This window comes from Brachycentrus maculatus, unplaced genomic scaffold, assembly GCF_059751285.1.
Source record: "Brachycentrus maculatus isolate JH-2025_06_01 unplaced genomic scaffold, ASM5975128v1 h1tg000110l, whole genome shotgun sequence".
NCBI classification, from domain to species: domain Eukaryota; kingdom Metazoa; phylum Arthropoda; class Insecta; order Trichoptera; family Brachycentridae; genus Brachycentrus; species Brachycentrus maculatus.
The window spans coordinates 225,001-238,427 of NW_028280863.1; the positions used below are offsets into that span (position 1 = coordinate 225,001).

Genomic DNA, 13,427 nt, shown 5'->3' on the forward strand with positions numbered 1-13,427 from the left:
AGTTTATTTGAAAAAATAATTAAACAATACATTTTCTTCAAAATGCAAAAACAACACTTTCTGCCCTGTAGCGGGTAAATATTATGTTAAAAATATGCCTTTCTTCTGGGATATAGCACATTTGCTGGGCATTCCGAAAATATGCTCAACTGAAAATTGGCGATTTTTGATTTATGACGTTCTTGAAAGGAGTGAGCGATATAGCGAGGGAAAATAGAGTATATTGTTCCACGTGTTGTACTCGTCATGGAGCTAGAAAAACAGTATGGTGAGCGTACTCACGTATGCATTTTACAGCGTTTTTTTCCTGAGTCCCATTTGAACCCGAGGAAGTCTTAAGACTTCATGACTCTTAGACTTTTTCGCACGAAATCAAACCTACAATACATATAACGCACGGTAAAGCGCGTACGTGTGAGGCAGCTTTTTACTGTTAGTAACGGGATAGCGCATAGTAGACAATGGTCTAATAACTCTACAAATAAATCTACCAAAACCAAGCTGGCTATAATTCAATACAATTTTGGCAATACTTACGTCTTGCTGCAGTTCATCCCAGATAATATTAACAGCTTCCGTTTTGTTGGGTTCGTACACCTTCATACTTTCCATCATGCTTTTGGTGATAAGGCTGCTCGTCCTGTCTCTTAACACGAAACCGCTGATTCCAGCAGCTATCTCCAGGATGAATATGCCGATCAGCATAACTGAAAACTAAACCGCGGAATTAAGAAATTCTATTCATAAAAGCTTTAAACTAAGCCATTAATTTCCTGTTAATCTTTAGAAACTTAAAGAAACTATCGACTCTGTTTTCCAGTACAGTTTTTGTAGTACCTATGCGTATACATAGTGGTGCAATATGATGACAACTTACTAAATGCTTTATTTCGACATTACAATGAAATAATTGGTTATTCAGATATATTTTTCAACAAACATATTTTTTAATGAAGATTATGTTTATCTACTCTGATTTCCCGAGTGAATAAGTAAATATTTCCAAGCCCATTCAACACGGAATTGTAAGTTGTATTGCTGTGTTTGTTTGGAGGTACAACTGCCTCCTATTGAACACGCAGACGGTAATATGCTTAAAGAGTAATGAAAAACTCACCGTTAATGTCATGCAGTAGTTTTCTTTGATTGCCCCACAGCATCCGAAGAAAGCAACAATAAAGATCAGTACTCCAATAGCAATAAGGAATGCAGGAATGGATCTATAAGGTTCATCTAAAAGAGTGGAATAATTATTGTATTCTGCTTGTACCACCGACCCTACTGATATCACTATGATTCCAGTTATCTGAAACAAAAACAAACAAAAAAACATTATAAATCTTGTGAAAAAAATACTAGAAAATATATGATGTCTTCAAGGCATTGAAAGTTTTTAAACATCTTATCATCCAAACGAAATATTTTTACAATTGTAGTGTTAATTCGTTTAATATTTTAAATTATGTATTATAATGTAATAAAACAATAACTATATATCTCTCTTCCATATGTATATTTTTGTCGTTTTATTATATAAAATGCAGTTCCATCAAGAAATGTCGGTACAAAATCAAAATTAAAATTTATTTGTTATTTCAATGTCACAAAATGTTTTATTACTCGTATACTTCTCAGATGGACATCTTATAATCATTGATATAGTTTTCCAAGGAAATCATGCGTTATGTGATTTTGTATTGACTTTTCAATGTAATGTACTTGTATTTGCAAAATTGCCTTTAATTGGCAATAATTAATAAAGGAAAAAAAATATGTCTAATAGTCAATAAAATGTTTTGTTTTGACAATTTCGTTGTTATATTCTGCCTTAATGTCCGCCTCCGTAGCGCAGTGGTTAACGCGTTTGGCCACCGTGCGTGTGATAGTAATAAATATGTGATTTTTCATTATAATGTTCATTTAAATCACCCTGGAGTGGAGTAAACTTTGTCTTTAATAATAACGACCAAGATAACACTGGGTCGATGCGATACAGTGCCCTATTCCCCATTGGGTGGAAATACGGGTTAGAAGAAGGCAATGTACCTTTAGTTATGTAAACGATTAGTTTATGTAAAATGAGCTCAATACTAATAAAAAGACTAGAAATTTAAAGAAAGTTCGACAAGGGTTTATTGAGGTATATTAATTTCTACTGTGATTTATAATCAAGTGATTTCATCAAAAAATTTAATTGCCGCATAAGTAGTCACATTATTATCTGTAATATTTATAAATATCAACTCATTAAAAAAACGCATGCAATGATGATTGGATGTTTGTATGATGATTCCTCATTGAAGAAGTAGGTACTTGAACAACATATAACAATTTCCCAAGGATATCCCATTACAAATATGACGTTTTTCCCACACTTCCGGCAATAAATAATATTTATTTATACACCTATTATTTATTTTCTTTTGCATGTTTAAGCCATAGAATTGATTTTAATTTTTAAATAACTTATGATCTAAACAAATCACAAAGAATTGTTATTAAATACAGGGACCATCCTCATAAGTGGGTACCAAAATTACACAGTACAAATAAATGAAGTGCTCTGCGCACCATTTGATATGAATTAAGGGAGAAGAAAATGAAATTAGGTAAATTAATACATAAGTATATAATATTGTGAATGTAATAAAAATACATTTTAAAAACTATTAAATATTCCAAAAATACAACAAATTTCATATGTAGGTAAGTAGGTCATGCGTTACGTTGTGCTTACCATGTAATATTGTGATTTACCTAAATTATAACGTCTAACCAACGTACGATTATATCATTGATGGAATCAAAATAGTATTTTCAACGTCTTCAAAATTAAACTTATCGTTTATTTTTAGGTAAACCTTTAATTTATATTTTTTATCATAAATTCTGTACACAACGCGTATTGTGCAATTCGTACGTACAACATACCCATACTTTTGTACCAATTTTTTACGAAACTATCTACCTTTCATTATCGTTATGCTTGTGATATTTTAATTTCATAACATTTAAATAGATTTTATATACTTAGCTGAAAATTTATTTTACATACAGTAACCCGCCCTATAACGTTGAAATAGGTACCGTTATTAATCAATGGGAAAGTTAAAGAGAGTTAATGTTTTTTAAATGTATTTTAATCTTAAATGACTTATTTAAGTCTTTTCCTCAGGTTAAAATGTAAAAATATTTTTTTTTAATTAACCACTTATAACATTCCCTCCGATAATGCGGTGCTCTAATAATCTCAACGTTATAGGGGGTTTTACTGTATTTAATTTGTAAAATTTGTGTTTCATATTGTTATTTTAATTATTATTAACTGTGAGGGCACATACATATTACATTCATCTTTTAGATGAGTTCATGTTAATATTTAAATCTTTAAATTAAAGAATTATTTTTTAACTGCATTATGTTTTATTAGTCTTTCTTTATTGTGGTTATTATTACTTTGGTTATAATAATTGATGTCAACTGTGTTATTTTATGACTATGGAAGACTAGAAGCTTTTTTTCAAATATTTATCTTGCCTTTTATTTATGTCTCATCGTTGGATGACTCAGTAATAATTATAATAATAAAACTGTCAATATGACTATGTTATATCATTTAATTATGAATCAAGATAGTACTTGCATACTTATGATTACAACTAAATGAAATCTATTCTTATGCTTTGTATTTTCCATATTGATAAATCCTCCGGTTATTTTCACAGCAAAAATATTCACATATCTAATATAATTTTTAATATAATTAGGTATGTAATATAATTTTTGACTACATTTTCTTTTTTTGTCTTTGTCAGAAATTCTTGTACTGTGGTCGTGGTTATGGTCAAGTTATTTAAGAGCACGCCCCCTCTTTCGTATTTACAGGTGGCTGACTTAGTATGGTCTGTCTATCGTGTTAGTGACCGTTCACTAAATGAGCAGTGTGACGTTCAATAGTGGACGTTGCACAATGTATAGAGTGATAACTTAAGTTAGCAAAATATAGACAGGACCGGTCTGTGGATGCCCAAACTTTCATATTCCTTTCGCACAAAAATATTCTTCCCTGTTGAGACCAGTATAAATTCATGTTGATACAGTCGAATAAATCATTTTCACAAAAAAATATTAACTATCATCACGGTTATTTGAAATTTCAACGCGTGTTTTTTTTATGTGGATGCAGTGTTTTTTTCAGTTTTCAGTTTCGTATCGCATTGCAAGTTTCGTCATCCGGGCGGATGGCATTATAATGAAAAAATATCTGCATAACTTTTTATGTAGAATGTTACTTTAAATAAGTGACATTCTACGCATATTATTATGATATATAAACCAAAGTATATTTTAAATTATCCTACAAAAAACCTTTTTTGCTATCGCTTTGATCATTTATTTATAATCAATAAGATAAACGAACACTCAATTCAAATAAAAGCAAACTGCATAAGCAATGTACCTACCTACCTAAATGAAAAATTGTTATCTATGGAATTGATTTCTTTTTTCTTTTGTTCTCAATTAAAAAAATATACTATGTTTTGTTTCATTCCTTTATCCACAATCTTCATACAATTGTACGCAACTTAGAGTACTATAACAAACGACTGTTGCGCGTTTGTCTGTTTGCGTTTGCATTGTAAACTTTATAGACCTGTCCATAGAGGCGTTCACTTGGAGACGTGCGATGTGCGACAGTCGCGCGTCATAAGATACACGGAATAATGGTGTTCCCATGAGAGACAGTCTTTTCTCATGTGCACGAGGGCATGTGCATAAGGTGATCAATCGGTCCATGAAATGTGTCACCAATAAAATAATTCTAGACTCGCGTTGCAAAACAACACTTTTTTGTATTGCGTCAATTTTTCTTATCTTAATCTAAATGGAAACTAATCCAACGCATATTAAAGGCACTAAACTTTATACATACCACGAAAAACAGGTTGAATATGAACAATAAATACTTCACACACGAAGTGAGAACCGAGAAATTCGCCATTGTTATTATTTCACTTTCTCCTAAAAGTTATAATATTTTTAATTTAGTTTGATATCTGACGTGTAACACCGGCGCACTTGTTCAAATATCACGTAGGAATACGAATATCTAATGAATAATTTCTTACACCGGCACCGCAGCCTTATCGCCCCAGGTGTAAATTATCACGAAGTACCTATTGACTTGTTATCTGCAACATCACCTCGATATAAACCGATGACGGCCGGATATACATAATTTTAGGAGTCGCAATTCTGTATTTTTTTATTTAATAAAACTGGGACGTTTTGAATTAGAATATTATGGATATTTTTAAAATTTTAACATTTTGAGTGTGTCTACATACTTGTTCACAAATCTGGATTATCTCCAATCATAGGAGTTATCATTTTTTTTTGACATCTCAACATCTATGTTAAGATATCAAAAAAAATTTTTTTTTTGGCCAATTGAGCCATTTGTATTTTTTAAATATTATACAGAGCGGGTTGATTCCCTTCCTCTCAACCCCTCTTACTGCTGAAAATGTTTTCCTATAAAAATATGAAAGTACTTACGAATAAAATTTTACAAGTCCTAAAAAATAAAAGAAAAAGAAATATATGCACATACAAAACTTGAATATCTAAAATAGATGAAAGTTTTAAAAAATAATGTTAAGTGTTACTATAAAATGATAACTGTACACTAAGCCATACCCTTCATTCTACCCGCCTCCATAAACATTCCATCAGTTTGGTTCAATACCCTATGCACCATTGGGTGTGAATGAGGGCAAGAAGTAATAACTTGGCCAACTGCCAAGTCCTCTGCGATTCTAGAGTTGGTAATTTTTTCATTGATGCATTTTTATTTAAGTCCCAATAATCTGAAGAATAAATGTTATTTATATTCTTCACTTATAATCCTGTGGATGATAGATTCCGTAGGGTATGCAATAACAATAACAATCTTCTTTTTCTTCTTCATCTTCCTATAGATCCTGGGGATCGGTCTGTGCCCCCGCCTATTTTATATTTTGGTTAATTTCTTATCTAAGTTATTTTATTTATCTTAGTTATTTCTTATCCTAGTTAGCATATCTGGCAAGAGTCTACGAGACATAATAAGCAACATCAGGATAAGGGAAATATGCGAGATCGCAGATGTCGTTAGGTGGGGAAGGTAACGCAGGAGACAATGGTTAGCGCATGTGAGGAGAATGGAATCACCCAGAATCCCCCACATTGCACTGCACGGCCAACCCCAATGTAGATGCCTCCGGGCAGACCACCAGAGATGGATTGACAGCTGGGAATCGACATCGCAGGAGGCTATTCCCTCTCAAAAACTGGCTACAAGGCCTACACCAAGCAGAAGTTACTTTATTGAAAATGTAGACACAGAAGCCTAAAAGATAAAAGCAAAGCCATGCTTTTATCTTCTTTTAAGACGTAGAAAATACATGTGGGTGAGATTTGTAAAGGGAATGGTCCAGGTTCTTTCTTTTTCTAGGCAAGAAAGAGGCCATTGTATGATATTTTACATATCTACCGACTGTCGATTGGCAACACTAAGAAGCCAACATCAAATAAAATTTGCCTTGTTCCTGTTGTAGCTCTCGAAGCAGGTAATAACCCATAACAATTAACCTGATGAAATTTAAGTGTTAAAGGCAGATAAAAAAAATACATACATTGAATATACTTTTATTCAATTCATAACAATCAATTACAACTTTAATTTCTAATAAATAAATTAATATTCAATTAAAACTAAGTAACAAACTTTAAAATAAAAAGCCTTAATTACAATGAGAATGAACAGAAACTATGATTAATGCTACTACATATATTATAATTGACAATGGCTCAATACAAGTGAAAGGAACAAGTGTAAAAATTAAAATCAATGAATAAAACATTAACAGTTTTTATTAAAGGTAAAATACTTAAATATAGGAATAAAAATAAGTATATTAATTTATGTGAATAATTCCTGTAAGAATTAGTGATTTCTTATGACAAAACAATATTATTCTGCTGATGGGTTCAATTATCTATTTTAATATTTTCATACAATATTATATTATTTTAACAATCTGCCATTTTTTAAATATAATATATGAATGACCCCATCTTTTTGTTCTACAAATATTGGTTGAAATAAATAAATACCTACCAACTAAAGAATAAATAACAAAAATATAATTTTTAACACTTAAATGTTTAAAATAATGTTATACCCTAAAACTAGAAGAACAAGAATCTCTATTAAGATTAAAACAATAGACAATTTAGTTTGTCATTAAAATAAAAGAAAATATATAGTTTTTTTAACGTAAAACAATGAATTACTCAAAACATTTCAAAATTAAGTGATTTTTGTGATAAATCTATTGATTTATTTAATTCAAGATCCATGACATCATTATTTGTAGAGGGGACCACAGCATCTCTAGAATCTAACTGCTGTAGTATAGATTCTACAGTCATATCATTTTCCTCCATTTTTGTGCTTTCAGTGTCATCTACAACAAAAAAAACAATAGTATGTATATAACAAAAAAAGCATGTATAAAGTTGGGATATTATTATAGAAATACAAAATAAACACAGCTTCTGACAGTGTGTGGCATTTCAAATTGGCAAATTTTGTCTTAGTGCAAAACCCGAACTATTTAACCATCATGGGAAATTTGTGTTCTTGCTTACATTGAATAAAGTGTATTTTTTAATTGTTTTTACTTTTGCTGTAATATGAGCTTAAATGGAGTTTCGCCACATTACGGATTAAGTCAACAATATAAATTAAACAGTTACCGTGTTCAGATTAACATAAACGCTAACATTTTGTATGTATAGATAGAAAAATAATTAATCACATGACTATGAGTATTTAGACATGTTCAAAATATTGGTATTAAATTATGGACCCGGCGGAAATATAAAATAATTAAAAAATGTTCTACCTTTGTCGTTAGTTTTAATTGAAGGACATGTATTCACAATTTCACTGTCTTCGACTAAATTCATCTCTGAAATAGATTCATCTTGATCACTATCACTATCTGATATCATATCAATAGCTGCTTTTATTTTAAGTGATTTTTCACCAACTGGGCTATTGATAAGCCCCGCATAGCGAGAGATGAAGCTATACTTCTTCAGTCTCTCCATAATCGGAAGGCTGGAAGCATCAATGGCCTGCTTGAAGCAACTTTTGAGACGGTATTCATACATTTTAGAAGGTTTCTCTCCCAGGTTCTTATTTACTATTTCTCCGTGCATATATAATGGCCTCAGTTTAGATGTTGGTATCCATGCTCTCGAAGGATTTGAGGAGTCAAAAAAGGTTACATTGTACCAGGTCTGAAACAAGTACATTAAGAATAATTCATATCTTTAGAATGAAAACAACACCAAAAGTATAGTAAAACCAACAGACCTACACCTGTTGGTTTTACTCAACTACTTGAGTTCTCCAAATGTTATTTACCAACTAGAAGAAAGCCATATGATAGCTTGAATTTCAAATCTACCTTTTCCTTATATGTATGTACACTATTCCCATTTATATTTCTGTTACTAGGTTTAAAAAACAGTAAATTTAAATTTATTTTAAAATTGTAAACGATACCATATTTTTCAATATAACATTAGTAGCAATATCGTACATGATAGATCCAATATACAAAAATTAAATTACCGAATGGCTTGAGTACCTAGGATTGAGTATTCTAGGAGGTAATAATGAAATTTTACATTGTAAACTGGTTACTTTTTAAATTGACTCCAAAGGTAATTGGAATTAGATCACAGGTGACATCTCAGCTGCTTTATATGGGGAAGAATATAGGATACGGTAGAACCTCGGGTTATGATTAGCTCCAATTATGATGAATCCGGGTCAGTTAAAAAATCATAAAATAAATTAAGGGTACATTTTAATCTGGAACCTTCATATCCTCAAAGGTAAGGAAATGTTTAAGCATACCGGTATATCAGAAAAGCCATCCAGCCAGTAGTACTGCTCCGTATCAGGGCAGTCATCCACCATGGCCGGCCACCACGGGTACCCATCCAGGTGAGCCCAAACCAGTGATCCGGCAGAGAACTGAGCATGCACCAGATCTTCCTCTTCCTTGACATTTAGCTTATACTCTGCCTTACTGCACGCATTGGCCGTTACATCTTAAAACCGATAGCAAAAAGGTATACATTACTTAACTCAATCACCACATATTCGTTACTGGCTCCATCCTAACTTATCGTCTTTGTAGACTGATTGGGTCAGCTCTCCTCGTCCTCAGGTTCTAGGTCATTTTATCATGAATAACGTCACCATGCCTTCGAATCATGTTATCTCTCTATAGCATCCATGAATTCTTTGAAAGACCAAAGAGGAAGATCCTCTAAATGTCATTCGAGGAAGATCCATGGCGATTGCCTGGCTCATAATATGATTAGGTACTCTGCTTCCTATGTGCCCATACCATCTCAATTGCCTTTCCACTAACTTATTATTGATGTCTCTTACACCCAGGCTCTTTCACAAATTCATGAACACTTTATTTTGTTTGTGAAAGGGATACTCCACCTGACCATCTAAGCATTCTCATTTCAACAGTTTCCAGTTGCCTATAGTAGGTGATATACATCGTACAGCATTTGGAGCCATAGAAGAGTACGGGTCTGACAATTGTTTTGACACTGTAAGCCCAAGCGGCTTGCTTTGGACAATAGAAATCAAGTTGTGTTATATGTATTGGGAATCAAACCCGGAGCCTCTCTCAGAGTCCGTGACACTAACCACGGACCCACACACCAACATATAAAGTAACCATAATTTATAAATCATTTAGGTAGTTAACTATTCAACCTTTGAAGTTTATTAGATGTTGTTTGAAAGAAAAAAACATCTAATAAACTGTATTATTCCTGGTTTTATTGCTGGGCCTCAAGTTGTATGTTATTTTCAACACGAGCATCTTGTCATGCTCAAGATCACGTTACATAGAAATCAACTTAGTTGCATTATCCAGTTACAAGCGATATACTGAAATATTTTGTATGATTACGGTGACATTGAATTGTGTTTTTTTTTCTTTAAATTACTCAAAGTTGTAAGTAAAATGGTTGGTAGGGTGAGAATTTTATATACATATATATATATTTTTTAATAGAGTCATGGTAAAGTTTTAATTATATTAAAAGAGCCATGGATAATACCTTTTTTTTATTATAGAGATACCTGCAAAAACTTATTTCAGACTCTCTTCACCATAAGAGAGTTCTTTTATGCTTGTGGCCCCAAATCGTTGAACCAATGAGTTGTAAGAGTGAGTACTCACATGAGAATATTGTCAAAACCCTTGAAAGTATGCAGAAAATTCAAACATTGTCAATACATTACTATAGATCATCACAAAATGAGTTCATCCCCAGATTTAACCATAAAGTATCTAGTATACAAACCGTCGTTCATCTCACAGAACCATTTAACAGGAACCTGTAGCGGGTCGTGCACCTGCGGCAGGTAGCGCCACTTCTTGCAGGAAGCCCGGCAGCACTCTACCCAGACCCCCACCTGCCGGCGCTCCTGAAGCCACTGCATCCTCTGGCGGTGCCTCATATCCTTGGGCGGCTGACTGAGAACTACTTTACTACAATTCAATATAACACACTTGTTAAATAGGTGGCAGAAATTCAAAATGTTAAGACCATAGGGGACAAATTATCATAAAATTAGTTGACCTTTTTGACTCCCATAACTATAGCCGACATGTCTCATATTTTATACTAACAATTTACCTTCTTACTTTACTGATCAATTTCCTACTTATTTTGGGTGTATCGATTTGGAATTTGGAGACATCTCTTGGAATAATTATGACATACTAAGACATGATGTGCATATCCTTTTAAAAATTCACCTCATGCCGAGCACCGCCATATTAACCTTTTAAACGCGTTAACTTTGTTCCTAAGAGACGCTCGTGCGCGGCTGTATTTCGCCGTTTTTTAAATGATTACTTTTATCATGTATTTAGTTATGAAACGATTTATTTTCCTAAACAAAAACGTTCAATGGGATTCATTGTGCCTTTTTGGTACTCTATAATACACGTGTGTAACATTATTCTTGAAATATATCGTAATATAAACAAATTACGTAACATAAATAAATCAAAGCACGCATCGTGTGTCACTCTTACCCACTGGCGATGCGTAGCGTCGAGAGTGAGACAGATATAGGGCATGATTATGGCGCGGACTAATTACCGACCGCAAGAAAAATCAGGGATCTGTTGTTTTATTTATCCTTGTGATGTTACAAATTATTAGTCAGATATTTCAACAGATGTCATAAGGCCGAGGATTGACGTATTATTTTATCCCAAGTTCCACACCATGAAAAAATCCCTCCAAGTTGAACTGAGGTTCGAAACTTGGAGCAAAGTGAAAACACAAACGCTTATGTCAGCCGCGTATGGGGCATGTCTTGTAAAAACACATACGCTTATGCGAGCCGCGTGGATCCGGTTAATACATACCAAGCAGTAAAAAAAGGTTTTGAAAAATGAACTGTCTGCCAATGATTCAATCAGTAGGCACTCATACAAGGGAAACACAATGATAAATCCAAAATATCAAATCTTCGGGAGATAAATTATTGAGTTTTTTTTTACATTTTGGTGCCAGTTGTTGTAAGAAGTAAAAATTTAATTATTGAACATAATAATGTTACATTCAATAGTTTATTTTTTTGTACTAATTTAAATGTGCCATCGGCACAGGAAAACACAGTGAGGGCACATTATCATAAATTGTAATTTGTTTGGATTTACGATTGTTTACCTTGTACCTACAGATATTAAATATGACAGGATAATGTGCTTACAATTAGAATCTTATTGGGGTTGTTTGAATCGTACAAATTCAACTGCTAACACTTTATTAGGTGATAAAACATCTGTCAGTTAAAAAATATATAAAAATCTTCTATTTTCTTCATAAGTTGTGAAATTCAATTTTAGATTGGTGAAATGTAATGTGATCGTTATGTGAGAACTGCCTGTAGGTAAATACATAGATCCAATTAGAAAACTTGAATCTTCTTTCTCTTTATATTTATAATAATAAAGCACCTGGAGCGCTCTACCATCAAGACAATAGTTTCAAATAAAATCGAATACTACCTGAATAATACTGAGTAATCCTGACTACACATCGTATTCACCTCCTGGGTTAGTGACAAATTCACATTTTGAGAATGTGGTTGGGATATACCAAAATCTGCATTATCATTTTGAGTGGCTACATTAGAACTTTTGTCCTTGCTACCATATTTTTCTTCACAAACATTACTTCCATGACAATCCTTTAAATATTTGGCCACTCTCATTATCCTCATATTTTTATCACCGATGGCTTTCTTTAATTTCTTTTTCATCTCTGATGGTGCAGTGTTTTCTCTTTTCGCCTTTTTACCGCCAGATTTCTAAAAAACAAAAATTCGAGTGAACAATTAAAACAGGTGCATCTAAAACCAAGTGTCTAATTACTTGAAGTAAGTATTTCGCGTTAGGTATCATACCGAGTGACGTCCGAAATAAAGGAATTCATGTAGAACCACAGAGCCATTCTATCTAAGTACAAACCCAAATATATATTACTAGCCACTGCTCTATGAATTCAAAATACAGGTGGAGTAAGTAACTTAAATTGGAAATATTGAAATAAAGAATCAAAGAACACAATTTAGGGCTCATATCACCGTGAATAAAAGCGAATCATTTCCATTATTAGTAAATAAAATATTTAATTACCATTTTTTTCCTGTCATTTTTGGGACATTCAACTTTTACTTGCAGAATCGTGCTCTGCGAAAGTAGCGTAGTATCACATAATAGAATTGTGTCATTTCCCAAATGCCTCGCATCTTCTGTAATCTGACTTAGAATTTTCAAAGATTCATTTGGAGGACCAGTCGAAGGTAAACTACGCGATGTCTCAACATCCTCGTTATTTCTCACGGGGGGTACGAAGAAAGGCATTTTAAACCAAATGAAAGTGAAATATTATACTATATTACCCAGGAAAGGAAAATAATTTGAAACACAACACGGAAGTAAGTCTACAGAAATCGTATAACGTCTTTGACGACCAGTTCCAGCCACAGACTAACTAATTTATATTCCCGCCACTTTTCCCGCTCTTTTTTATAGGTTCGTATGATTTTTCGATATGAAAAAAATATATAAACACTGATGTTGCCATATTAAGTTTTGAACCACTCGTTTTAAAGCACACGTTACTGTGATTGGTCAAATAATCCAAGATGTCAATATAAATCAAAATAGATATCAATTTGTATCGACCCATGAGAACAATGCCGAAGTCCATATTGCTCTTCGAAAAACTTGTCTATGGGAACGCCACTG

At 32.8% G+C, this 13,427-nt stretch overlaps 2 protein-coding genes across 2 annotated transcripts in view; both read right to left on the bottom strand.

Moving 5' to 3' along the window:
* Tsp29Fa (Tetraspanin 29Fa) overlaps positions 1-5,170 on the bottom strand; it is an 11,472-nt gene extending 6,302 nt beyond the window's left edge. The window contains exons 1-3 of the mRNA XM_088259086.1: positions 4,934-5,170; positions 1,118-1,306; positions 538-714 (exon numbers count right to left, since the gene is read on the bottom strand). Of these exons, the coding sequence (XP_088115212.1) occupies positions 538-714; positions 1,118-1,306; positions 4,934-5,002 (435 nt within the window). The 5' untranslated portion in view covers positions 5,003-5,170. The remainder of the gene's footprint in view (positions 1-537; positions 715-1,117; positions 1,307-4,933) is intronic.
* Positions 5,171-6,676: 1,506 nt separating this feature from the next.
* Positions 6,677-13,144, bottom strand: LOC148310031 (uncharacterized). Its single transcript, XM_088259109.1, has 6 exons — positions 12,813-13,144; positions 12,183-12,484; positions 10,459-10,646; positions 8,978-9,174; positions 7,953-8,352; positions 6,677-7,511 (listed from the first exon to the last, which is right to left on the bottom strand). Exons 1-6 carry the CDS (start codon positions 13,038-13,040, stop codon positions 7,339-7,341), a joined length of 1,488 nt encoding a protein of 495 aa, XP_088115235.1. The 5' UTR covers positions 13,041-13,144; the 3' UTR covers positions 6,677-7,338.
* Between the last annotated feature and the right edge of the window lie 283 nt (positions 13,145-13,427).

Coding starts and splice junctions, on each gene's coding strand:
- LOC148310031 (XM_088259109.1), bottom strand. CDS start 13,040: ATGCCTTTCTTCGTACCCCCCGTGAGAAATAACGAGGATGTTGAGACA. Junction 9,175..10,458: donor GTTCTGTGAGATGAACGACG/GTTTGTATACTA, acceptor ATCGGTTTTAAG/ATGTAACGGCCAATGCGTGC. Junction 7,512..7,952: donor AATTAAAACTAACGACAAAG/GTAGAACATTTT, acceptor TTTTTGTTGTAG/ATGACACTGAAAGCACAAAA.